At 40.8% G+C, this 27,902-nt stretch overlaps 1 protein-coding gene and 1 long non-coding RNA gene across 6 annotated transcripts in view; one reads left to right on the top strand and one right to left on the bottom strand.

Moving 5' to 3' along the window:
- Positions 1-27,902, top strand: part of Fry (furry homolog (Drosophila)) — a 341,220-nt gene that overhangs the window by 59,583 nt on the left and 253,735 nt on the right. For 2 of the 5 annotated variants that reach the window (XM_005387729.2, XM_005387726.2), the window contains exon 1: positions 16,159-17,222. The exons of the other annotated variants lie outside the window; for them this stretch is intronic. In XM_005387729.2, coding sequence (XP_005387786.1) covers positions 17,153-17,222 — 70 coding nt within the window. In that variant the 5' untranslated portion in view covers positions 16,159-17,152. Of the gene's footprint in view, positions 1-16,158; positions 17,223-27,902 lie in introns of those variants that run through there. 5 annotated transcript variants of the gene reach the window in all.
- Positions 1,610-16,557, bottom strand: LOC102013960. Its single transcript, XR_261470.2, has 3 exons — positions 16,475-16,557; positions 6,920-7,089; positions 1,610-3,812 (listed from the first exon to the last, which is right to left on the bottom strand). It is a non-coding gene; the product is annotated as an uncharacterized LOC102013960 (long non-coding RNA).

The raw sequence follows: 27,902 nt of genomic DNA, 5'->3' as shown, positions 1-27,902 counted from the left end.
GTGGGTGTGAATATTTGCTCATTCATTCATTGAGCAGCACAGCTGTTCATTCAGTGACTTACTAAGTGCCTACTATGTACTGTGGTCATTGTGTTCACCTAGGACACAGAAGTAAAGTGGTGAGCATAATAAACCTGGAGTCTGCCTTGTGAAATTGGTAGTCCTAAAGGGGTGTACATAAAAGCATAGTGAAAAATACACAACATGCTCATAACTGCAGATTGTGAAAGCACCATTAAAGAAATTGAACATGACAATAAGAAAGTATGACAGGGGCTCTAGATTTAGATCCAGGAGTCAAGGAAAGGCTCTGATCTAAATCCAGGAAGTCGTACTTAGGAAGTAATACTTACGGAAGCAATACTTAGATTGATGAAAGTACAAACAGGAGTTGGCCATGGTAGGAGCAGAGAGAAGGGCCTCTAGACAAATGGAACAGCACTGCTAAAACCCTGACATGGAGGAGTGCAAGGTGGATGGAGGTAGGTGCAGGGAGACAGCAAGACGAGATGGAAAGGTAGGCAAGGCCCGGCCTTGCAAACCAGGAATACATGAGGTCATGGGAGAAGCATGAGGTCAAAAGTTTCAAGAAGAGTGCTAGCAAAATATTAAGTGAAGGACTGAGATGTACATAGTGGCTAGGTCCAGACCATGGCCAGAAGTCATCCAGGAGTGGACTGAAGCAGTTGGGAGAAAGGGACTGAAGATAGCCTGTAAAGTTGAGGCAGAAATTGGAAGAAAATGTGGGATAAAAGGAAGCTTTGTTTTTTTTATTCTTTGCTTACTGATGAGAGGTAATGAATATGTTTCATAAAGATAGGAAAGATCTCACAGAAAGTGAAAGGTCAGGATGCAAGGGACTTCTGGGAGTGAAAAAGGTATCAGAAGAGAGTGGAAAGGTGGCTTTGTGGCTTTGGTGGCAGAAAAGTAGCAGCTGCTATCTGGTGCCATCTAGGAGGCAGGGTTATCACTGAGAACAGAACAGGATCAGGGGAGAGGAATGGAAAAGGGCAGACATGACTTCTGCGAAATGAGAGAGGCTCACTTCCTCTGGGCCTGGTGAAGAGGCTGCTTCCTTGTTCCTGTCTGCTTTTCTTTCCTACTCACCACCTGCCCTGTAGATCCTCTCAGCATTCCTAAAAGTCTCCCCTTTTGTGTTCCCAGTTTTCACTTACTTGCAGCTTTAAATACCCACAATCAACTGTGCTCCAAAAATATTACACAAAAAATTCCAGAAATAAATAATTCATGTGTCTTAAGTTGTATGCTGTTCTGAGCAGTGTGATGAAATATCATGTCATCTTGCTGTGCCCCACTTGGTTCTGAATTATCCCTTTGTCCAGCATATCCAAGTTATATACGCTTAGTCACTTAGTAGTCCATGGCAGACCACGGTAGTACTCATGTTCAAATAGTATAAAGGGTTTAGTACTGCCCTCAGTTTCAGGGGAGTCTTGGAACCTATCCCCCAAGATATCAGGGAACTACCATGTGTAAGAGTGGTGTTCTGGCTTTGTTTGCTGTGCTTTTCAAATGCCAAATTGTACCGCTTTATAGAATTTCCTATAAATCTGAGTATTCTGACATAGGAACAATACTTTCTGCTCGAATAATTTTACAATCGACTTTATTTCAGATTAGTTTCATAATAGTTCCTTCATTTCTTCCATGCTTATTATCTCTTAGATTACTTATACCCTTTGCCTCATCATTTGAAAGGTCCCTGACTTGTGATATCACGCTTCTATTTTTTTTTATAACTACCTGTCACAATTCAGTCTGTCTTCCATTCAGTTTTTATAGGGCATATTATGAAGTTGGGATCTTTCATATAAGCTCATTTGCAAAAACTCCAAATACTCCAAATTTCTTGGCATGCCCACCCCCTCTATCTCACTCTGAGGCAGCATTTTTGGTAATAACTAGAATGTCTGTTAGAATTTCTCTTTCCTTCTCTCTTTCACTCCTGTTATCCACCTGCAGCTTTTGTCTCTTGGCCTTGTAGTATGTTGAGTTTCTGCCTTGTGTTTGATGCTCATGCCCTCTTCTCCTTTCTGTAATCATTCCAGGTCCTTGTTATTTTTTTCTGGATACCCACAGTCCTTTTCTTTCTTCTAATACAGTCCGAAGCAGGGGAGTCTGTAAGAAAGAATCATTGAACAAGATGATAGACACTGGACAAGAAGTCTGTAAATCCATGCCAAGTATCTTTAGAAATGGGGATGGATAAATAAAACAGCTAACATTTTGTGAGCATCGTCCTGTATTAGGTGCATTTCTTTGTCCATCTTTTATTAAACTTTATAGTAAACCTGAGGTAAGAAATAGTTTATTTTATAAACAGGCTGACCTTAGAATGACTCAATAACTTTTGACAAATATTCTAGTGTCCAGACTGGAATTCATCATTCTTTCCTGCCTAAAGTTCTTTTTTTTTTCCATACTAGCAAAATACTTTTATTATTTTTGTAATAATAAAACAAAGAAAGTAAAGACTTCTTTTTGGTGTATATTAGAGTTAAGGGAAGTGGAAAAATAAAGGGATTAATAGGACTTTTATGTACTTCTGAGGACCATAAAAAGTTAGCAGTACTAATTGCCATAAAACTTATAGCTCCCCAAAAGCAAATATATAAAGGATCATAGTTTTAAAATTTATAAAAGTAAAAAATATACAGTTGGAAGCTCTAGCGCTTATTCCATTGTCAATATAAAACTGTAAATATTTATTTACACAAAGCACATGTGTATAACGAAAGTCCAAGCGCCCCTTCTTCTGAGTTGTGGCTCTAAGCAGATGGGGATGTGCATGGCAGCAGTCATCCCCTCCCGACTCCCCAAAGCCAGCTTCATAAATAAAGCCGCGAGCAGCTCCCTGGAGGGCCCCAAGAATCACATTTTATTGCTATGACACTGCAGCAAGTGAGAGGCCTCAAGCAGACAGCGGTGGGGGCGGGTGGGCACCCTGGGGGACTGAGGCAGGAGGTGGCCTGGGGAGGCGGGAGAGGAGCAAGGATCCAGAACCAGCCTTCGGCCTGCTTTTGGTAGAAAAACTGCTGAAGTCACGCTCTTCCCCAAGCTTGGGGAACTTACTCCGAGGGCGAGGTCTTCACTGGCTTTAGAACTCATCCGGCCTTGAGAGCTAAGCTTTGAGAGCTAAGCTGCCTATCTGGAGACGGGGAAGGCAGTGCGGGACTGAGGAGAGGGCCACACCCATCAGCGGTGGCAAATGGCTACAAAACAAGAATCTGAGGGTCCAGGAAGCCCTGGCAAAAAAGGCACTGCTGGTGCAGACGAATTACCAAAGTGACTTGGGCTGGTCACGATTTCCTTGGCTCGGTTCCTGATGTGACACTGAATGATGCACTTCGAGACACCAGGGAAACAGACAGGGGTGCGGCTTCTCCAGACCACTCTGCACAGACCTTTCTCTTCGGCGGACTGCTCCCCTCCGCCCTGTGTGCACGGAGGGTCTCGACCACGCTCCACATCTCGCTTTCCACGTGGCCAAGTGCTGAATCTGGTTTCCACAAACAGCCCTCGCCACGTACCCTGTTCTGTGGGCTCTCGGCTCAGGGAAGCTCAGTAAGACCTTCAGAGAGAATCTACCAGAACCCTCACAGAGGGTGTGTTAGTGTTATAAAGCAGTCTTTAAAAGTGCAAGTCACCCATTGTGGAGGAGCAGAAGTTGGCAAAATAGAATTCCTTCCCGAGGACCAGCCTGCGGCATCTCTCCCCAAAGCTTTACCTAAGGAATTTTGCTGGCTTCCATTTCTCCGTCCATTGTAGTATATCACTGCTTCCCACCTGGGCTGGAAAGGAAAAGGGGAGGCAAAAAGGAAGGTCATGGGAAATGCAGATGGGCTGGGTTAGCACATCTTAGCACCTAACCTGTGTGCACAACTTACGCCCCTGCCTGTTAAACACAAGCTATCAGAGAAACTGCAGAAGACAGGGAGCCCTAACACGACAACACCGGGACTGGGGGGCGCGGCCAGCAGGTTCAGTCCATCGGGCTGGCCCTGCCCATGTGCTGAAATCACTGCCTGGTGCGGGGCAGCAGAACAGGGTTCTAAAGGTGGTCTCCCACCCAGGTGACCAAGCACCGTACAGTAGCAACATGACCCCCTCCAGGGTCAGGCTGTAGACATCTGTGCCATCGAGCGGACTCCCCAGGATTTCTCCACTTGCCTCAGTGCTGGGGACAGGTTTTTGTTGAAACTTTAAATAGCAGAATCGTTTGTAATTTGTAGCATAGAAGAGAATTTTTTAAAAATTTTACACAGATTAGCATAGGTGAAGGTTTAAAGTGATTCAGAGGCACAGCAGCCATTGATATTTTCCTACTAATCTATCCATAACTGTGTAAAGTTTGTAATGTTCCTATCCTATTTCATAAATAGATGTATGTTTATTATTATGTGTTTCCTACAACAACCATTGAGAATAGTTAATGATTTTTCAATAGGTCACTCATGTATAGCTCTATTTATTTTCTTTAGAAGCCACTTTGAAGATACCAAAATATAGCACAACAACTCTTGATAATCTCCTACCTCTTTTGTCTCTAACTCACTATTATTTGTCTATTTGTTTTCCTGAGAAACTATTTTGTAGATAATAATATGTAAAATGATAACCATTGATAATTTCCTACCATTTTGTCTATAATTTGCTAAGTCCCCCCTATTATTATGTTATCCTTCTTTCATTCTTTAAAATTAAAATAAATAAATAAATAAATAAAGTGATTCAGAGGCATTGGAAACCTAGAGTTTCCTTCCAGTAAAGAGCCTTTGTCCTCCTGTTCTGTCGGCTCTCAGGAGGAGGGTGGCTGGAAAGTCATTTCCATCAGCGCAGGCTGTGACTACAGATGCCAAAAGGATCAGGAGGCTGGGAGGTGGCGGACCTGGTGACCCAGGTGGGCGTCCCAGAGCTCCTCCTGCTCCCAGAGTGCGTCCCTCTCCAGTGTCACTCTGTTGAACGTGCCGGAATCCCAGGCTGCAGGTGGAGAGTTGGGGACCTGGTGTTGTTGTGTTAGGGCTCCTGCCTAAAGTTCAAATTGGCTCCTGTGTGGTATCTAGACATTCAAGAGATAGATGTGCCATATTATAGCCCGCCTCTCCTATTCCTGATGGAAGTTGCCTTCACCACTAGGGGGAGATGAAGTAGCACCGCAAGCCGGCACGATGCAACTGGAGCAAACCCTCCAAGGCCAAGGGCTTTCAGACTTTTAAAAAATTAATTTGATAACTTGAGACCATACTCTTAAGTGAAATGAATTGGACACACGTGTTTAAATATCACATTGTTTCTCTTGTGTGAGAAACAGGAAGGGTAAATAAGGACCAAAATGTGTTATAAATACTGTGAAATAAGAAGAAAACATTCATGGGAAGGGGATCTCAAAGTTTTAGAACCACGACTCATAATAAGAAATAAACTGTACAGGCTGGGGATATAGCATAGTGGTAGAGCACTTGCCTGAGGCCCTGGGTTTGATCTCCAGCACAGTAAAATCAGAATGCATTTTGCATTGCATTGCAACCTAGCATTCGCGTGGCTGTGTATACATTTATATGATGGGATTTTCATGAAAGAATATTCACCTTTGCCTGATGCACTCCAATATGTTCTTTCCTGTTCTGTTTCATTAGTGAAAGACCCTGGTTTCACACTGCCAAATTAATTCCACAACTCAAAGCAAATTAAATTTTATTCTTTTTCTTATTTATTAATTTATTTATTTAGTTGTGCTGGAGATGGAACCACCCAGGGCTTCATTCATGCTAGACAGTACTCTACTACTGAGCCTACACCCTTCCTTAGAGTATTACGTTTTGAGAGTCATTTTTTTACTAGCTCTCAGAGACAGTTTGAGAATAATAAAACAAAAAATAAAGAGGCATTTTAAATAATATTAATAAAGATGATGATAATATACAGCTAGATGCCAACATTCCAACAATTGTTTCTTTGATAAAACTCAACCCTAACCTTATTGGGAGTTGGTCCTGAGAGTCTGTATAGAATCCTGGTCACTAACCTACTTCTTCAGTCTGTTCGCAAGTCTAGCCAAGTCAGTCGGTAAGGTCAGCAGAAAAACCACCAATTTTCCTGCTCGTGCTCCTCTCTGGAATATTCCTGGTTTCAGAGATGGAGGTTTCCCAAGAAGAAAAACCAAAACAGATGCTGCTTTGATTACTAATAAGTTTTTCTGAATAAGAACAGAAAAGCTCATGTATAGGCCATGAACTAATACTCTTGTCCATCCTGTAAACATGACCTCTGGGCTACAGCTCTAGAGAATGTTAAGAAAGGCTTCTGGGGACTCACTCCACAGTGTGGTTAAAGGCTGTCACATGATCAATATGATAATAATATATTAATGTACCTAGTGAGCCTGACAAAATTAAATTGCAAAACATGAGACTTGTTATTAAGACCAGAGTACTATTCTACTGTATATAACTAACAAAATTTCTATTTGAATCATAAGTGAATCCAGTAGATTTTTCATCAATTTGAAATTGTATCCATACATACAAGTTCTTCGGAGAAACTTATTTAATTTGTAAGGACAATATTTTATATGTTCTCAAGCATAGACAGCAGAGATCATATTGTGCTTAATATGCTGTAAGGGTTGTAATTAGCAGGGGTTCTATAGTGAAGCACCATTTTGGGGGCAAGTTTTGTAACTATGATTTCTAGGAAAAGTCCAGTGATACATGTTGTTATCATTTGTTGAATGCCTTTAGTCTTTAAGTATCATTTGAATATCTCATAGGAGAATAAGAGCCTAAAGAGTGTGCTGGGGTAGCAGAAAAGCAAGTGGTAGAAGAAGAGAGAAAGAGTATCAAGAAAATTGGAAGGAAAGTGTAGGGAGTTTCTCAGAGGTACAGCCGTTCTTTCTTACCATCTTTATGTGTGTCCCCAGAAACTGTGGCCCTCTGGAAGGAATGGCATCTTGGGAGCAGCAGAGTGCAGAAATGAAAGCCCATGTGGCAGATCAGCATCATGGGTTGGATGGAGGGTCCATGGACTCAGATGCAAAAATATTGCAGTTCACTTCTCACCAGCCTCTACCTGAAAAGATTTAGTATTTTCTTCAATTATAAATATAGGTAACAAACTACAATATTAGTAGTACCTGTAACTTTATGACCAGCTAAAGTTACCAATATATTTATAACATGACAGTTGCTTTAGGTATATGGCAATATTATATATACTTTTTAAGTATTATTTTATTTAAAATTTCTTATAATTTTATCTGCCTCTACATTGTGTTATTTAATGTGTTACTAAAGAAGTAGCTGTATATCATACCACAATCTTGTTTTTTTAAATGATTACTGTATTTCAAAATAATTCATTATCTTTATAATCCTACATACTTTATTTTATTCACGTAAACATCTCATCCTGAGAAGGAGCCCCTGAGCTTCATTAGACTGCCAGAAAGGTTCAGACCTAGAGAGCTGCTGTGTCCAGTAAGTCTCTAGCCACTGACAGCAATTCTGTCTTAAGAACCTGGCTAATACCAATTTAGAGGTGCTGTAAACTACACATCCCATGTTAAGTATTTAGTGCAAAAATATTAAATGCTCCACTAATAACTGTGATATTTATTACGTATTTAAAAGATAATGTTATTGGTATATTCGATTAAATGAAATATGTTTGTGTCATGCAGCTTTCTGTCACTGTGACAAAACACCTAAGAAAAACAACTTGAAGAAAGGTTTCTTTTGGCTCACAGTTTCAGAGGTTTCAGTCCATGGTTGGCTGATTCTAGTGCTGTTATATCTGTGGTAAGGCAGAAATGTCATGGCAGAAGATCATGGCAAAGCAAAGGTGCTTACCTCATGACAGCCAGGAAGGAGAAGAGAGGGAAAGGGATAGTGGGAGAGAGAGACAGAGAGAAATACAGAGAAAGAACAAGATTTAACTTTCAAAGTCACACTCCCAGTGACCTCTTTTCTCCAACTAGGCCCCAGCTCCTAAAGTTTCCACAGCCTCCCAGTAGACCATTCGACTACGAATCTATCAATGGGTTAATCTTCTGCTGAGGTCAAGGCCCTCATGATCCAGTCACATGCCAAAAGCCTGTCCCTTAACATTGCTGCCAACCCAAATACCAAACCTTTGACACATGAGCTTTTGGGGGACATTTGTGACTCAAACCAAAATAATATTATTGAAATTAATTTCACCTACTTATTATTAGTTATTGGAATATAGGTACTCAACAGTTTAAGATGGCATGTATGGCTTGCATTGCATTTCTCTTGAGTATCCCTGGCCTAGCATCAGATCTGAGTCCCAGTCTTTGCTACATCCCATGGCCAGCAATCGTCATCATTATTTTCATTGTCATTGATCTGTTGTGCCCTAGCTCGGGGACCTTCATAAGTATCAGTTTTTTCATTTGTAAGAGTAGATAGAAAGCCAGTGGAAAAAGGATTACTGTGTTTATGCCAGATTCAGCCTTTTGGCTAATACATTTCTCATTATCAGAAAGGCTTCACCATCTTGTCTTTCATCCAAAAGTCCAACAGAAAGCCACAACCATGGCCCTTTTTCTTACTCTTCTGCTAAACATTGTGTTAATGAGCAAAATATAAGTTATACATGTGAAGGATGATAAGGGTAGAAATGACTTTAATGTCCAAGAATAAGATAAGAGAAAGGAAAAAAAATCTGTTGGAGAACAAAGAAGGTAGAAAGTAAGGCTTGAGGAATGGTGGATTATTTCTCATACTACAGTTACCACCCATCCTGTATTTTTCTGGAGCAGCCAAAGTGCCATTTGGATAGGACCCAGTCAAACCACCAGCCACCAGCACATTCCTGGAATTGGTGAATGGTCACTTACAGAGCAGTATACCCAGGACATGTCTCTAGACCAAAAACTGAAAGTGCAGCAGGTTAGCACTATTGACCAGGAAGGTTCTAATGTTTTTCTTTAGGGTGAAGGGCTGCGGAGGGACCATCTGGCCTTTTGTTCTTATGCTGATGGCGCCCTGAGCATCTAATACCAAAACCCTGAGAATGCAAAGCCTTTCCATGCACATGATCTTCTTTGACACATGAGTTTTGGGGGAACACTTGAGATTCAAGCTATAACAATATTATTGAAATCAGTTCACCTGTTATTAGTTATTTGAATATAGATACTCAACAGTTGATTTTTGAGATCATGACACAAAGGGCAGACAAGATAGTATCAGCTGCACTTTATAAAAGAAGAAGGACTAGGTATAGGTAGAGCTCTATGCCTAGAACCTGGTGGAGTAGGGACTGGCCAGACTGTGAGCTGTGGTTTCTCTACAGCTAACACTGAGGGCAGAATCATGACCCTCCACCTCCATCGCCCTACGTTTCTCGGAGTGACCTCACCAGCTTGCTGGTCTGTAAAGCTCATTACTTTCCACCTCATTTCTAACTCCTGTGCTGAGCCCGAGCTGGGCCGTTGGAAAGGCTTTCCCAGGAGCCTGCTGAGCTGCAGCCATCCCTCACTCAGCCTCTGACAGCCCCACCCTCCTGCACAAAGGCCTGCTTGTCTGGTCAAATAGAGCGGTGATTCCCACCCTTTCTAAAAACATGCCTTGCAAGACTTTCTCTGCCCTGTAAAATAGACTCACCCCTTCTTAGTTTTCTAATGTGTCTGAACGGTACCTAAAGGTGGAAAGTGTACTTTAGGTCATCAGGCTTACACCAGAGGATTCTAAGAGGCAGGGCCCAGGGCATCCACACCAGGCAGATCCCTCAACACGTGGGCACTTGGAAGACTTTGCAGGTGAAATCAGTGCTGCTCGGTGAGGTAGAAATGTCTTTTTAAGTTGCTGGCTCCAAATGAAGTGATGCTGTCTGTACCTTCAGTTCCTTAGTTCTATTTTCAGTAAGCTCAGTGATAATCCCCCGGCTCATAGCTATGGTCTCTCTCTGCCTTACAGGACTTGCCCACATGTTATAAAATAACTCATCACCCAGTATTTTGCTTCTTCCCTACCGTGGTTTTTCCAAAGAATAGGGAAAATCTTAGGATCTTCCCCAAGAAACTCCTCCCTTGAAGGGAGGAGGAGCATTCTTCATTTTGCAGAAAAATAACTTCTCAAAAATCGTAGTATCAGGGTGAAAATAAGAAGCAGAATTAAGAGTTTCCTGACTTGCAGTCTTGCAACCTTTAGCAACATCATATCTAGAACAAAAAAATTTTTAGTATATATAAAACTTAAGTAGTGAACATATAAATCAAACTCCTTAAAATTTCTAATATTCCCCAGCTTAATTAATTTTAAAATTATAGATTTTAATAACAATACATTAAATGGTACCTTTGAGGAAACTTAATATGTTCCATGTGGCTTAAGCTCCCATCTTTGTTTTTGGGAGTGAAATAAGGAATGTGAATGGAACAAACATAGGAATATTTGCTGTAGCTGTAAAAGGTAATTTATGTCACTATATCATAGAAATACCTATCACCCAATAATTTTAAAGCAACTATGAGAGTGCTTCTTTTCTGTGCAGCTGGATTATCATTCACATGGAGAAGAACCAACATTTTCTTACTTCTCCTTTACATAGAAAGGAATGTTTGGGAAAGAGTGATGAGAATTAATATAAATATAAATGTTCTTATCCTAGTAGAGCATTTCCTGTGTATTTGATAAACACTAATATGCAAAGCAAATGCTGTTTATAATGTTTAATGTCTAATGTTTTATAATCATGTATTAATAATTTGCTACTATTGCAGCTAGTTATGCCAAATCTATTTAAATCTGAGTGTGAATAATTTCTCAGGCTACTAAGGGTATTTGAAAGTAGCATTGTATAGTTATCGTGCTGTTACTTTCACAGTAAGGGGGAGGACCCTCAAATGTTTTCTCTTTGCATGCATATCTATAAATAGAGCATTAAATATTAACTATGCCATGCCTTTATTCTGCAGAATTTGAGATCAAATCTTCATATTTAAATAATATATATGAATCATAACATCCCTTGATTTAGGCTCTGGATTAATAATATCCAAATACCCAGGCCCTACTTTGAGAGGTTGATGGGAAGATGAATTAGATAAATTTTGAAATGATACTAAATTAACTCTAACCTGTGCTCAGATCAAGGTTTATCCTAGGCCCCCAAAAGTTGCATATGTATGTGTTCAGGTTTTCCCTACCTTGCCACACCTTCAGTCTTGGCAGGCCTACTTTACCCTGTAGCCAGCAAAGGTGGCTGAGGGTGTGATGCTGTAGTGGGCAGGGCTGCACTCTCCCTCTTTTCCCAACCTATGTACTTCAGGGAACATTTATGGAGTATTCTGAGTTCTTTGTTTACTAAAACTCTGCTACCTTAACAATTGTCACCTACTCGGAACTCGTTTACTGCTTGTCACAGAGCTGTGTGATAAGCATTAGTTTGCAGACAAGGACACTGAGGTCATGAGATGTTCCACGATTTTGCCAACAACACGGCCCTGAGTGATAGAGCAGAGACTCAACTCTGCTGCACGTATCGCTCTCCTCCTAATTAATATCGTTTGACCATTTGTTCTGGAAATTACTGTTCAATTTTCTGAAGCAGAGTCCAGGGAGTGGCCTAATTTTCATTTCCCAGGGTGCAGCCCTGGGATAATCAATGCTACACTTCCTCCACTGATGTCCCAGTACTGGATTTAGAGGAGGTGCCCAACAGTTGTGCCTTTTGCCTTGGCTTTGTCTTCCAAGGTGCAGCCTAGCCCAGGACCTCAAAGTCAAGCACTCAGTGAAAGTCAGTTTTCATCTTGCCTGACAATGAGCGTATATAGGGGACCTTCCATGCACAGGGTAGCAACTGGGGTAGATACAGGCTTCCCCTCACTTCCCTGCTGCCACTTCTCAGGGTCTCATTGTTTTCTGCTTGAATCCTTCAAGGGTTTCCCTTTGTGGTGGCGAACCTATGGGATGTGTGTTACTTGTGTGTCTTTTAAGATAAAAGATGTTAATATATGAGTTGTCTGTTCTAAGCTAAAACCTCAGTATTCAGGTTTAATTGCAGTGTTGTCACTTGGTGATAAATAAATGGTTTTGGGTTGCAGTTTGGACACTTGTCTCTAAAAGGTTTGTCATCATTGCACTAGACCAACATCCAGTTTTTTTGGCTGGCCTCATTTTCCTATAAAACTCCTTTTCAGAGGCGCTGAGTAGAGAAAAAAAAGAAAGTTGGGTTCTGCTGCTGGGTTTTTTTTTTTAATGAAATCCATTTTAAGAGACATGATTTTCCTTGTTTGTGTCTATATCTGTTCAACAACAAGCTCGGCTTTAATGCAATTCTGTTGCATTCAAAAAATTTAAATGTGTTTCAATCCATTGAAAAAAATTATTTGCCATGGATAATAATGAAGTAAATGTTTTCAGATCTTACAAAATCTATTTTTGTGAAGATTTGTGTCTTTGGGCTGGATTTTTAAAGGCATGATCATTGAATTTTATGTTTACCACATGAACATTCTGTGGCATTGTTCCATATTGTTCCCAGTTGAGTAGAGTAGGCTAGATCATCTAAATTGTTTGTCTGAAATAGGTGAAAAGAGAAGTTTTTTATTTATTTGGATACCTTGTTCTTTAGGTTCCCTCTACAAGGCCTCTTCTTATTTTCTTTTTTAATGAAAAAAATTATTTTTCCATACTACTCACCATTTATCTCAACTGCTGTCTTTTTAACTCAATCTAAGACATAATTTGATTTGGACTAACTCTTCTTACAATACAGTGTATAATGGCACAAATATACTTGACACATTTTTGGAGTTTGAAACTACTGATCAAAAATTGATAAAGCAATTTTTTTCTTATATGAGGAGATTTCTTTCTTCAGATCACTCTTGAGGCATTTCTCTTCTGCTTGACACAGTCTGTGCATGGATATGCATGTCACGCTATGACAGTAATTGCACGTGGCTACCCACGTGCACCGTCCACGGGGAAACGGGGAGGACTCCCACCCTCACCCAATCAGCTCAGTCGGATGCTAGAAAATCATTAGGTAATGGCTTTTGAGGTTGGCAAGCATCCAGACTGTTTGCTTAGCTTTGTTTTCACATTTTTAAAAACACTATAGTTTAGTCTGAAAAAAAAAAATTGTCTAAAATGCCAGGAAAGAATAAATGGAGCATGAATTAAAATACAATCCAGTTGTATTTCCGGTTGTTTTCCCCCATACGCACATTTTCCCCCATATGCAACAGATAACCCTACACAGGCACTGCAGTGCTATTCAGCGCCCAATCTACATGTTTACTGAATGTGTGCTGGGAGCAGTGGGAGATACAGAACAGAGTAAGGCACAGCTCTTTCAGAGAGGAGAGGGAAGGGATGCTTATAATAGGACTGAAAGCATGGATTGTAAAATGCAATCCACCTACCTCTCCTGGCCTCATTGCTGCCATTCACCAAACTGGGAAACAGGGGAAAAGTTGGTCACTCCCTTCTTGAAACATGGTGCTTTCCTGGCTTCCCTGCATTACCCAGGGCTACCACCAGCCCATACAATGTTTTGATCACAAAATAGACTGAGTCCTGGGCAGATGCAATCCCACATCTGGGTGAGCAGAACCCTTTACTATTCCTTGACACCTGGAAGAGTGGAGTTCAGGCTAGATTTCCATCCATAGTCACACTCCAGGTTAGGTGTCTCTCTCTGTGCAATGAATCAAATTAATACAAAAAATGATGGCATTCTTCTCTAAATTCTTGATGGGGCTAGACCTCCAGGGAACAATTCCTCACCCAGGCAGGAGGCAGGCCATATGTAGGCTGGGAGAGCTGTGGGGGACCCAGAGCAACTGTCAGTGATAAGTTCCTAGCATTGCTTCCTGAACTGTCTCGAAAGAAGTTGGTTCTCTCTTGTGATTTGCAAATCACAATAAGGTTCGACTAAATGACTCTGCAGTGGGGATAGAATTAAATATTAATAATAATAGTTAGGATAAATGCACCTCAAGTTGGCTTGACCTAATTTTGCCGTATGATTTTGACCTTATTTTATGCTCCTTTAAGGCTTAATTTTCTCTCTCTAAAATGGGTTAATAATAGGACTTACCTCATATGTTTGAGGTGAGGGTTAAATATGATTTTAAAATGTGTATTTTAGTACAATACTGATATTGAGTAAATGTAGATGGTCTCATTAATATTACTTATCTCAGGCTACTGTCTGACTTTTTTCCACTGTTTAACACCACTTCCTGGGGCCTTCCACTGTTCCCATACTACTGTTATCTTCCTCTCAGTTCCCAGCATCTATCCCTAATTTTTTACTTATGGATTCACTGTATGTTCTCCCAAGATTTTAAGGAAGGCTCTTGTTATTATAGGTATGAAAGCTGAGATAGAGCATCTTAAATGACAACTGAAACCAGAAAGCAAGCCAGGGTCAGATTCAGATTTTATTGTACTTTAAAGTACATTTGTCTAGGTGCTGTTCCAAGTACATTTTATAAGTGACCCCTCCTGAGAGAGAGGGCGGGGGGAGAGAGAGAGAGAGAAGGAAAATGAGAGAATGTTTTATCCCAGCTTATGGCAGGTGTCTTTCTGTTTGATTTGCGGGCCTTTCAACAAAACAAAAGGCCTTTTCTGTTCTTTTACAATCTGTGCTTTTTAAAGGTACTCAAAGGAGGAAACAAGCATACACTGGACAGGATTTGGGGTTCTGACAGAAACAGGGAGGACTCTTGGTTGCTAATTCACTCTTCAGGCAAAACTAGATGCCACTGAAAACATTCTTTCTAAATAACATTTAAATTTTTATGATTATTGCTTTTCAAATATATATAAGTAAAATTCTCAACAAGTTAGTATGTTTACAGTACTAATGAAAACTTTTAAAACCCAGTTAGGATTTCCTTTATAAGCATTTAGAGAATCTCTATGTAACAACATAGAATAACATGTTGCTGATTGCAGCTGATTTTAATGTCTTTGACCTGCTATCCCCAAATAGTTATTATGGATGTTCAAAAATAACATACTAAGTCGCAGAAATGGTATGAACTATTTAACTTCAAAAAAGGGGTCTCTTCTGGAGTCACCAAGAATTTATAATAATTAAAATGAGTAAAATAAATTAGAAGTAATGAAATTTTATGAGGTTCTTACTATGTGCATGACACCACACTGCGTACTTTTCATACATGTGTCATTTATTCTTTCCAACAACTGTTGGTAGTATAAACAACGGTTATCATCACCACACTGGTGAAGAAATTAAGGCTTAGCAAGGTTAAGAGCTTGCCTTAGCTCTCAAAGCTACTAAAGGTTAGTGCCAGATGGGTTGGGGGCCCCCACCCGGAGAGCCCCTGCGCCGTTCATTGCAAGGCACCTGGCAGCCCCCCTGTGCCTTCACAACCATCACGGGAGAGAGGCGCCAGACCTGATGGGCACAAGCATTGCAGCTGTTTTCAGATGTAATCAGATTGTTCTGAAGCAAAACCTTTGGGTACTATTTTACCTGGAATCCATACAAAGTATAGACAGTCAAAGAAATTTAGCGCTTAAACTTTACTACATATGCTTGAATTAAAAAGAAGGCAACCTGATCAGAAATTTCATAAGAATGAAATGCTCTGAGCGGAGTTAGGAATCCAAGTGGTTGAGGGCTTTCCTTTGTGTTAACTGTCAAGAGTTGAGAGCTCGTTATAGTGATAAGCTAGGACACAGCTCTAAAAGTGCTATTCAGTGCTGGATGTTTCAAATTCTTTGTCTTAAAAATGAAAGTATATTATACTCTTTCCCTTCCATTTCTCAAATGAACTATTAATACGGGAAGTCTTATTTGTGAATACATTTTGGGGGGGGTGTTGTCCGGCATTTGTTACGTTAAATAATTATCACAAAGTATTCTTTTGGAAAAATGAATCATAAATTTACTGGGGAGGGAGAAGGATCCCATGGCTCTCAGATGCTTGGCCAAATCCCACCTTATCATTATTAAAATTATTAAATCCAACACAGCCTTGTCATTATTAAAATACAGTACTCTTATTTAAGTCATACTCAAGCCAAATGATAATATGAAGCTAATCAGGACACCCGATATGAAGAATTCATGAAGCAAAATGTCACTGTAGAGAAAGGAATCCAAGGCAAACGCCTTATCTTTTTAATGCAAATAAAATAAGCTTTATTGGGCTGGGTGATTCTTACAAATACAAGGCTTAAGAAACAGATCCCTGGTGGAATCTGTGGCATTCTCTGAACAAACAGACTCAGCAATTTTTTCTGTCCCTTTCGGGTGTGCACTCTGGGGCTGGGGTGCCCCTCAATAAGACCGCTTTTCTGGGAGGGAGAAACCCGTTCGAGGAAGGGAAGAAAAGCCCAGACCGATGACTTCATGTTGTGGAGCTTCCTGACTGAAATGGGGCTGACGGATGGGGTTTTTCAAAACGTCGCTGCAACCAGATGCAAGAGTGCAGCTTGCTTACCGCATCGCGCTGCAGTCGTGTGTTTCAGGGACAGACACAAGGGGAAGTAGCAGCCAGCCCATACCCGGCCGCTGCCTGGAAGACTTTCTGCACCGAAAGGAGCCAAGAAGCTGGGGATTCCTCCTCTTCCGCCAGCCCTGGCGGAGGCTGAGTGGCAGCCCAGGTTGAGGCAGGGCAGGGAGCGGAGGGCCCCGCTCATCCTTCGGCTCTGCGGCCACCGTGTGGTCCAGGAGGCAGCCCGCATCGCGTCAGGCAAACTGGCTGAGAATCCCTTCCTCCCGCAGGAGCGCAGATCCCGGTTCAGGTGGGGACTTCCTCGGTACCGTACCTGGCTCGAGCAGAGCATGTGGGCGGCCGGCAGGAGGCATTTCTGCTTATGAAAGCCCAGAAATGAAAGCAGCAGCCGCTGCCGCCTCCGAGGGCTGCAGGGAGATCAGCACCCAGCAAATAAGAAGCAAGACCTGGCCCCAGAGGAGGAGGAGCGGCTGAGCATCTCCCGCTCCTCGCTGTCCTTTAAATGAGGACTCGTTGTCAGAGACGGAGGTGGATCCGCAGAGCCGCCGTCTCAGCTCCTGACCCAGCGCTTACATCACTAACCTGTGACAGGCACATCTCCACACCCGGTACCTGCTCTTCCAGCGGCTCCCAGCGCTAGAAGCTTCTTTGTATGCTGCAGACATGGCCAGCCAACAGGATTCGGGCTTCTTTGAGATCAGTATCAAATATTTACTGAAATCCTGGAGTAATAGTGAGTAATAAAAAAATAACCTTTTTGTTTGTTTGCTGGATTGGTGCATAAGGTTTGAGAAATCAGATCTCAACTGGACACATATGTTTGTGAGGCGAGGAAGTTTTTTTTTTCCTCTCTTCCATCTGCTGTAAAAAATCAAAATGTCAGAGATGAGGTAGTTTTGCCCAAGTGCAAACGCTGCAATGGGATTACAGTAGATTTTGTTTGCTTAAATTTTCAAGTGAAACGGCCCTTCAGAGCCTGGTGAGTGCCAGATCAAGCGTTCCAGGCTGCATTTCCTGCCTGGATGTTTATTTCATTTGTTCAGGCTTTATTTAAATATTTTGTGGAGTGTGGTTGAATCAAAGGGGTGTGGCAGGGTTTTAGAGTACTTCATAATTGTTTTAGTAGAGTATTGTCTGAAAAGAGAAAAGTACTTAATAGTTCTGAACCTAAGACTCATCTTTTTTATACAGAGGCATCTGCAGTTTACTTGGTAAATCTCTCCCTTGTCTATGTGGATGACGTTAAGAATGCTATTTGATATTTGCATTTTGAAAAACCCTGATGTCTGCTCTAGTCCAAATAACTTGCTTTTCTGAAAGGTAAACAAGTGAGGTTCTGACCCTAATCATTCAATAGACCATCAGAATATTATGGCTTCTAAAGTTCTTTTTTGTGACCTACATAAAGATTTTAGCAGTGTAGTACGCTGTCTCAAAAAGACAACATCTAAGTCATCCTGAATCCAGGATCAAATTAAAATGAGGCCTTCAGGTGATCACTGATGCCTTCTGTTTTTCTGGACGCTTTAAAAACAAAGTCTTCTCTATTTCACCAGCAGCCTTTGTACTTGCTTTAGGGTAAAAGACCAGCAGGTATTGCAGATCCTTAATTGCTTTAAATTTAAAATGTTTTCAAAGAAAATTTGATATTTCATTATGTATATACTGATGAATCTACCTGTGCTCAAAGAGGTGGCAATTATCTCCTAAACACATGACCTGGGGCCAAGATTATTCTTATGTAAACAAAACCTGAACAGAAAAACCTGGGTTGTAATTGCTTTAAGAAAAAAGCCAAAGTACTTTGAATGGGAAGGTATTGAGGGATATGCATCTCTAAATGATATCCATAAAAACCATTTTTTCCAGATCATTTTGCACCACTGTAGCAGCATGGGCCTTGTTGAAGCTGTTTTCATACCAAGTAGGAAGTGCTTTGAGAGTAATACTCTTCCCCAGACAGCATTCCTTTATTTGTTATAGCCATAAATCATTTCACTTGGATGCATTATTTGTATACTTCACACTCAAGGATGACTCTTCCTTTGTCTACCTACTCTTTGGTTAATGAAAAGAATTTGACAAACAGGGTGCCTTATGGAACAGTTTTCTTGCTGAAAAGAACTCACTTGTGAGTTTGACATCAGTATGCATGGTTTTTTCATCACAATTTGATTATTCCAGATGATATTCTTCCATCAGTTTTTATTGTGGCCTCGTGAGGTGGAAAACTATATTGTGATGATATTGAGCAAGTGGGATTTCTTTTAAAATCTCTCTCTTGTCTGGTTTCAAATGTCTAGACAAAGTATGTATTATCTCCATCCTCCCTAAACTCCTCTCCCCCTCCCTCCACACACACCATGAAATGGTTCCAAATAACTGTGCGTCTCCACGTGCAGAGGATCTGTGATCCAGTTCTGAATTCTTCAGCAAAGGTTAAACACCTATACACAATTTCTGCCCTCTATTTTAATTCTTTATTTCGGAAGAGTGATGTTGCCTGGCTCCAGGTTACTTTAGGGACCAGAATGTTTTTTAGCACTTTCTTCAAAGAATAGGAAATATGCCTTATTCTTATGGTCGTAAAGCTTGTTACAACACTTACTTGCTTACAACCTAGCATAGCTCTCATAGCTAAGTTTTACGAATCTTTAGAAGAGAGAAAGGAGTCTGTGTGGAAGACACAGTAGAAAACAGAAGCCTCGGGGTTCAACCTACTCTGTAACCTTGGCTGAGAGGATGCACTACAAGCACACAGCTCATTGCGCCTGCGCGCTCATGCCTAGGCGCACGGGTTGGAGGTGAGGCTCCTGTCCACATACTGGAATGGGGAACCAACTCCTTAATGATATGGTGGTGCTTATTTACAGAAGTGCAACAATTAAAAAGCAATAAAACAAACCATAATTATGGCTGACTGCTTTGCTAGGTGGTAGTAAGAGGAAAGGTGATTTCAGATGCATTTCCAGGTGAAGGTTTTATTTATTTATTTTTTAAAAAGCTTATTTTGGGGTAAATGTAGTTTCATACATCTTTGTCTCCTCTGGAGAATTAACAAGCCAAATAAATAAGTCAGTCAGTGCCTGGAGCGATGTATTAGCTTTCTGTTCTGTGTTCTTTTTGACACTCTCCTCTTCTTGGCACGCCCATCCTGTGCCCTTTCAGTTGAATGGAGGTGGGAATTAAAATGGCCTTGATGTCTGGAGATACTACAGTCTTCTTGGCAGACCTCCTCTGGGAGCGCTTTTCCTCCCTCTTGAGCACCCGCCGTGTTGCTCCTTCCCCACTCTTAGCCAGATCTCCAGCATCAGTGAGGCTTGCAGCTGCTGCCCCTTGGTGCCCGTGGCCATGGCCACCCAAGCCCCTCTCCTTTTGACCTGGAATACTCAGGGGTCTTCTAATGGTCGAACGCTGCTCTCCAGCTCCCTCTTCCGTCTAAGAGTCACGCGTACCAATCAGTACCCTCTTTGTGCTTCTCTCCATCCTCTCAGCTTGGTTTTCTCTTCCAGTCCTGCTTAATCTGCTCCCCTCCTCAGCATTTTGCTGATCTGTGGCCACATCTGGGCCTGTTGGCCCCCTAATATGGCAAGCCCTTGCCTAGGACACACAAGTTGGAGGGCCAGATGGACTTGGTTGTGATCTCTAGCTCCTGCAGTTGCGTGGCCTTGGGTAATTAATGAACTACTGTATGTCAAATTTCTTGTCTATAAAATGGAAGCAAAAATAACATATACCTCATAGGAGGTATTAAGAGATATTAAGATAGAACGCATTTAGCATAGTATATACCACGTTGCAAATGTTCAATAAATATAAAAATAAAAGGAATGTATTCTAATGCTCCCCTCCCTTTTAAACCAAACTTAGACCGTTTCTTCCCTTAGCCTTGGCAATCTCAGTGGATTATATTATGAGTAGTCAACACTTGCTACACCCCTGGAGAAAGGAACTCTGCGGGTACCTGCCAGAATTAATTGCTTACTTTGGTCCATTTTATTTTTTACAAATTTACTTTTTCAACTTTACCCCGTTTTTACCTCAGCTACGAAGTGCATGCCTTCTAGTAGCATGGGATTTGGCCTGTGAATCTTCTAGGTGGCAGAAAGTCACCTTGGCCTCTCAGACTTGCTACAGAAAAAAAATTAAGAGTGGGTAGTTCCGAGATATTTCACAGGGAAGGAGGGCATGCATTGTGGGACTGTGAGCCTCCCACATCAATCTGAGAGCTCTAAATGGCTTCCTTGTATTTCTTCCACCCGTGGTGCCCGGTGAGAATGAATGGGTCCAATAAATGAAGATTCAATCAGAATCCATTCAACACCTTGCTCTTCTAGGGCAGCACGTGCTCTTTTTGAAACATTTGGTAAATCTTGCCACACCCTTGAGGAAAACTTTGGCATACCCATTAACTCTTTCAGGATTTAAAATTCCATTCACAAATGGATTGCCCTGGGAAAACTGAAAGAACTCACTGCTGTAGGAAGAGATTCATATGCATTGTAACATGTCTAATGATGCTCCAGAAAAAGCTTGCATCCATTGGGAAAACCAGATTTCACATTTTTCAGGCACGTTGTAGTAAGTTAAGTTCTGTTCATAAGGGCAATACTGTATCGATCCAGCATAGAAATGCTGGTTGATATGAGGTTAGCTCTGAGGCCAGAGAAAATCATGGGCAAGTGGGAATGGAGAACACCTTGGGCTGGCTACAGAGCAGTACTTGCTGATGCTTATGCATAGCCAGCTCAACTGCAGACACACTCACCTCCCTCCTTTTAGTTGTTCTTATTTTTTGTAGTACAAGGGATGGAACCAAGGTCTTGTCCATGCTACAGGCTCTGCTGCTGAGCTGCACCTCAGCACACTTCAGTCCTTTTCATAGCAGAAGGACCCAGCAGTTTTGCAGGTGGGCATTCAGCATGGGGAGATTCTGTTCTGTCCTTGTAGCTCACATCTTCTCTCTGGTCACCATGCCTCTTTTGCTAACATACTTTACAGCCCTCATGAGAAACAAAATCCAAATCACTATCCATGTGTTCTCATCAGAAAGGGGTCAAGGAATCTGAGGCAAATCACAGATTTTATTCCTTTGTTATTCAAATATACACACAGTCCTACAATAATACATAGTAGCTGCCTCTCTGTGTCAAACATGGGTCACTGATACATGGGCAAGCACGTACAGTAATTATTTGGCCAAACTAGGACACTTTTGAGAGTGAAATTTAATAATTATGTTGGAATGCTGAGTGTCAACAGGACTGCCCTGGGTAAAGGGGGCCACATGACCACTCCGTTTATTACCTTTACTCTTTCCAATGGCCCTGTGAAGTCACATATTATATTTGACAAATGGAAAAAAAGGAGGCTTGAGAAAATTGTTTGCTCAAAGCCAGGATGCTAGTAGGTGGCATAAGTCCCTCCCCTAACCCAACTAATAATTGCATTGTTTTTATAATCACCCAAAGGACAAAAGGCTCTACAACACTGCTAGGAATTTAGTCCTCTAGGAGTACTTCGATTTTTATTGGCTGCTGGTGCCAGTTCTTAGCCTCCCCCACTCATTCTCCTTCCTGGGTACCTCTAAGCCTCAGGCCCCATCCTTCTCTGTCTGAAAATCACCATGCCCTTAGCACAGGCCTCTGAAGTTCCTAGGTGTTCACAAGCCTTCTCATCATTACTGCAAGTACTGTACTGGCAGTTCTGCCCCCGACCCCATGGTCTTTTGAGTAAACCCATTCACAGAATAGCAGGACAGGTGCAAGTTACCACATTTCTTCTTCTGTTAGAGGAAGGAATGTTTTACGTTGATTTTTATGCTAGGTGTTTTTTGTTTGTTTGTTTGTTTGTTTTGAGACAGGGTCTTACTATGTAGATCAGGTTGGCGTTGAACTCACTGTGTAGCCCAGGCTCATCTCAAACTTGTGGATATCCTCTTGCCTCAGCCTCCCAAGTGCTGCGATGACAGGTGTGCACCACCATGCCTGGCTGTTTTCTTCGTTTTAAAGGGGGTATGTAAATATATAATTTAAATGGCTTCAGGGTTGGCATGTAGCTCAGTGGTAAGGTACTTGCCTAGCACATGCCAGGCCCTGGATTCAATCCCCAGCACCGCTCCCCCACAATTAAAAATATAAATAAATAAATGGCATCACTTAATACAGAAAATAAAAATGCATGCATGATCTTTGCTTCTTTTAGGGCGGTAGTTTTCTTACATTGCTGAAGTTTCTCTGATGGGTGATATTTCTGTTCAGGAAACAGTAGAACACTGCTAATTTTCATTAGCAACGAGAGTAGGGAGAATATTTCCAGGGATAATGGAAATCTATTCAGGAAACTCATATTACCTGATAGCTGTGGCCTACTCCTCCGTAAAACCATCTACAAAAGTGGTAGCAGAACATGATTGAATTTCCCCTTCTTTGCCTGCTTTTACATGCTGCTTTGGTAAAATTGCCAAAAAAAGATTGAAATACTGATCAGACAGGCAAACAGCAATGGGAAAGAAGGAGAGATATCGTGAGTAGTCTTATAATCTGGGAACAGCTCAGAATATTTGAGAAAGTTGCCAATATTTAGATGTTTCAACAGATAGAATGAGCAAATATTCTCTTTAACACATGTTTCAACACATTTTAATACTCATGACTCATGCATTTACTTTTGGGTACAGTTCAAGGAATTGAACAGGTTACAAATGTCCTGATTATCTTACCAGTAATGCCTACATTTTTGAGCCTGATATGAGATTCAGAATGAGCTGGGATCTGATGTGAGTTTAGGCCAATGAGAAATGATATTTTACCGACATGTACGGAGATTGTTCTGTAGGTTGAGAGACCCACCTATAAGCTTTCTGTGCAGGTTCTGTTGCTGGTACCAAACCTTAAATTTATTTAGCACCTAGGGTTTTGATTGGCGGCTCTAACTGCATCACCTCATTTGATGAGTGAGGTGCATTGATTATAAACACACTAACTTGGGGCTGGGGATTTAGCTCAGCGGCAAAAGCACCTGCTTGGCAAGCGCAAGGTCGTGAGTTCGGTTCCCGGTACCGGAGAAAAACCAAAAAAAAAATAAAATAAAATAAACACACTAACTTCTTTTTAAATGCACCTAAGTAAGGATAAGAATTAATTCTTCCTAAATTCACTTTCTATGATAGGAAATACCCATATGAAACATGAAGTCTATCTTGTGAGGTTTCAGTTCAGATTTAAACGAACAAATAATGTTCTTAATCTACAGTCTTTGCTTTAGAATAGGACTTTTACATGTAAAGATTTTTATCACTTACGATATACACAAGTGAGTACATCTCTTATATATGTACTAAGATTCTCTGCATTTATGTGGACCCCAACAATAAGCCTTCTTTCTTAAGCATTTAAATATTTATGAGTTTCACAGTGTTGCACCTTCTGGGACCCATCCACTCGGTGCACGGTACCCCGGTGCAGAAGGTTTAGCAAGCAGCTACGTCCTGGCAACCCAAAAGGTTACAAAATAGAATAGAGCTTAATCTCAGTTTTTGTTTTTACTAATCTCTCTCACGTGATAGATCCCATTCATCATGTTCATTGAAATATTGCTCCATTGTAGAACTACTGATTGCATGAAGGAGAGAATGCTCAGTGCTATACTTTTCAATGCTAGATTGCACTGCAAACGTTACTACCTGAGCATTAGTTTTTCTTGGCTTTTGTACCACCACGCCTTATATTCAGTGGTGTCAGAAATGCAAGGCAAACGCTCCTCAGTGATTGTTTATTGAGCATCAACCGAGCACAAGACACATGCTGTAGGAGCTGCATGTCTGGATACTACGTAAAGGCCCTAAGAGCTTCCCTTCCCTATTGGACTCAGGATACAAGTACATTAGTGAAGAAGTTCCCAGGGCTTGGAGAACCTAGGAAGAGTTATCTGATGATGTGCTAAACACAATGCAGATGCTAGGAAATTTACTGGGAGGATGTCTTTAATAGATTCTGTTGGCTTTGTATGGATTTATACTTTCAGTGAGTCAGAGAATAATCAGAAGCCTAATTTTTGGAGGCAAAGTTCTATAAGAACACTTTTAAGTATTTCTCCTAGAAGGATAGTGAAAGATTTTTTTAAAAAATATAAGTTTTGAGTCTAGTAGGTGAGGCTGTATGCATTTCAGATAGATATTCTTTACATGAGACAAATGTGAAGAGGACTTGCCGTATTTTGTTTTGGGAGATGCTTGTTGTTGCTTTTTGACAGGAGGTTTTGCTATGTTGTCCAGGCTAGTCTCTATCTCCTGGGTTCAAGCGACCCTCCCACCTTAACCTGCTGAGTAGCTGGTACTACAGGCGCATGCCACTGTGCCTAGTGTGTTATCATGTTCATCAACGTTTCATATGTAGAGCCAGAGTAGTAGGCACACCTGTAATCCCAGCATTGCAAGTTCCAGCCTAGCCTGGGCAACTTGGTGATTTAGTAAGACCCTGTCTCAAAATAAAAAAATAAGAAGAATAGGGGATATAGCTCAGTTCAAAGGCCCTGGGTCTAATCCCTGGTACCACCTAAAATAAAAGTACATATTAAACAAATTTAGAGCCAGTTATTCTTCATGTAGAGAGGTTCTTTCATACTGCAGCAGATTTGGGGACAGTGAAAGGGAAAGGGTGTGTGCGTACATGCAAGAAGCAAAATGAATTATGAATTTCCATAAGTTAACTTTAACCATCAGATACCTGTAATCCTACATTTTCTTTTTCATGGAATATACAAGTACACAGGCATTTACATGTTAGTTCCCCAAAACTCCAGATGCTAGGCAGTGAAAGTTTATATTCTGCCAGCATTTCAGACTCTGCAATGAGTCTGATTTGGTTTAATTCCTTTCCACTGTTCAGTCATTTGATGAGCTGCAGATGGAAATTTAAGCCAAAGCCATAACATTTGGGTTAATACTTTTTATGCTGCTATAAGAATTTGTTGTCGTATCAATTTAAGGGAGTTGAAATCTTTTTTGAGAAGGCATTCAAATCTGCATTAAGTGCTTTTAGCAACCCTAATTTGATATACAACTCTAACTGCTTCTGCTGTTCTTAATCAATTACAAAGTATAAAGTAGTTTAGCAATAGAAGACAGCCCTCAAATTCCAGGATTTCTCAGTTAATGCCATAAGTACAACATTATGGAAATATATAATTAAATTTCTATTAAATGTTTTCCTAGTCTTCAGTAACAGTAGGCTGACTTCTTTGAGTTTAGTCTTAAAGAAGTAAATATGTATTTTGGCAGCCATGGAAAGAATAAGGTATTAGATTAACTAGGGCAATACTTCAGTAAAATTCCATTTGATTGTTATATTCATGCAGGAGGGATTTGGCCAGTCAATAAAATGGTTTGTTACGTAAGAAAGAGTCAAATCAATAAAATGCTTCAACTGAGCAAATACAAGATTGTGTTTTTCTTCCCTATTTTCCTGTCATTTTTCTCTTTGTGACCTTGACTGTCTCTTCTTACTTCCTCAAGAGAAAGGAACAAACCTGACCCTTTGCCTCTTGTTGATGAATATGAAGGGTTTTGAACACTTCCACTGAAAATTGAGATTTATTTGTCAGTTTTTTCTCCTACACCATTAAAGCCAGATTGAAGGAGGTTTAATCCTACATTACTGAACTTGACTGATGAGTAGTGGCTGGATCTCAGACGTGGCATCTTATGTTTGGTTAGACTCTTGGAATAGCTTGTTTCCAAGTAACCTGAACAAAAAAAAAGTTGTCGCCCTATGCAGCCTATCAGGTTCTTTTTGTGGTTATTTCTTACAGTAAAGTGTCAGTGTGTCTAACTCATTGAATTAGACCAGCGTTGTCTCCAGTCTCATGTGGCAGTTTTCTTATGTCTGGAGACAGACTTTTTTTCCTACCGTTGATATATAGCATTTATGGAAATTGCTGGCATTCTGGTAGTTTTTTAAGTAAATGTGCATATTAGTAAAGATACTCACTCTCCTAGTTTTGGTGGATACCATGTTTCAATTAAATCATGTTGAAATATAAAAAGGTCATAGGGATACAATAGGTTATTAAAACTCTGAAACATTGGTTTGTTCTATGATTCACTTCATGCCTATATACAGTGAGGTAGACAGCTCTGTGCCAGCGTTACATGAGTTTTTTTAAAAGTTGCTCCAAGCCGGGTGTGGTGGCTCATGCCTGTAATCTCAGCACTCAGGAAGCTGAGGCAGGAGGATCCTTGCAAGTTTGAGGCCAGCCTGAACTGCATAATGAGACCCTATCTCAAAAAGACAAAAAATAAAATAAAGTAAAAAGTTGCTCCAGGTGAATAGCTTGCCTATGAACTTAGCAAATTGCAAGCAGTTAGTAAGAGGACAAATTTCAGTGTGCTACTTTTGCAAAGTCTAGTTTTCAAATTGTAGTTTCTGAAAATCACATTTTAAATGAGTCTCCCCTAGAAATGAGGTCTTGGGTTGAATGACAACATGGTCTTAGCTAGAGTAACACTTTACTATTTTAACCTTCCCAAAATTAATCTACTTTTTAAATAAGAATTTCAACTTCCTTAGGGGACTTGCGGGTCCACAAACTGAGGGTTTCATTTCAGTTTCCTCATCATTGGATGGTGGACCTTGAAGCCTATTTTCACTATCCCTTCTGGTGGAAAGTAAAGGCAGACTGTTCCTTTTCTGTTTGTTTGACTGAAAGTCGTATCTATGGCTGCAAGAAAATAGAAAAATCAGAGATGCGTTTGTGTCTTGCCTGATGATTTGGAGTACATTTACTGATAAGCCTTTGGTGCTGTCATTGTGGGAAGGCTAGGGCTTGTATATATTGATTGAGATACCAGTTTTGAAAGTGCTCAAAAACCTGGCCCATTTTCATCTGGCAGGGTGAACTAATTCCTTTTTAACTAATATATTAAAATGCTTGAACTTTAGGAAAGATCAAAATTATGATAGCAAATGAAGAATTCTAGCGAATTATAAATATCCCCAAATCCATTTTATTTATCTTCTCTTTCTTCTCTTGTTATCCATTTTGTTAGCTAGCCATACTTTCTTAGAGGGACAGAGGCCATAAAATGCAAGTCAGACCATCTATCATTAGTGAACTACTTTACGAAAACAAAGAAGGAAAGAAGGGAGGGAAGGAGAGACAGCTGAAGCAGGAGTCTGAAGATCAATGACTTTCTAAACTACTCCTGTTGATAATCACAATACAGAAATACAGTATGCTGTTCAAGGCATGGTGGCACATACCTGTAATCCCAGCACTCAGGAGCCTGGGCCAGAAGAATCAAGAGTTTGAGGCCAGCCTGGGCTACTAGTGAGACCATGTCTCAAAAGAGAAGAAAGGGAGGGAGGGAGGGAGGAAGGAAGGGTGGGTGGAGATGTTCACAGGTTTGATATTA

The sequence above is a fragment of the Chinchilla lanigera genome, unplaced genomic scaffold, assembly GCF_000276665.1.
Source record: "Chinchilla lanigera isolate Chin_1 unplaced genomic scaffold, ChiLan1.0 scaffold00030, whole genome shotgun sequence".
Classification (NCBI taxonomy): domain Eukaryota; kingdom Metazoa; phylum Chordata; class Mammalia; order Rodentia; family Chinchillidae; genus Chinchilla; species Chinchilla lanigera.
This window is presented reverse-complemented; position numbering and strand designations above follow the sequence as displayed.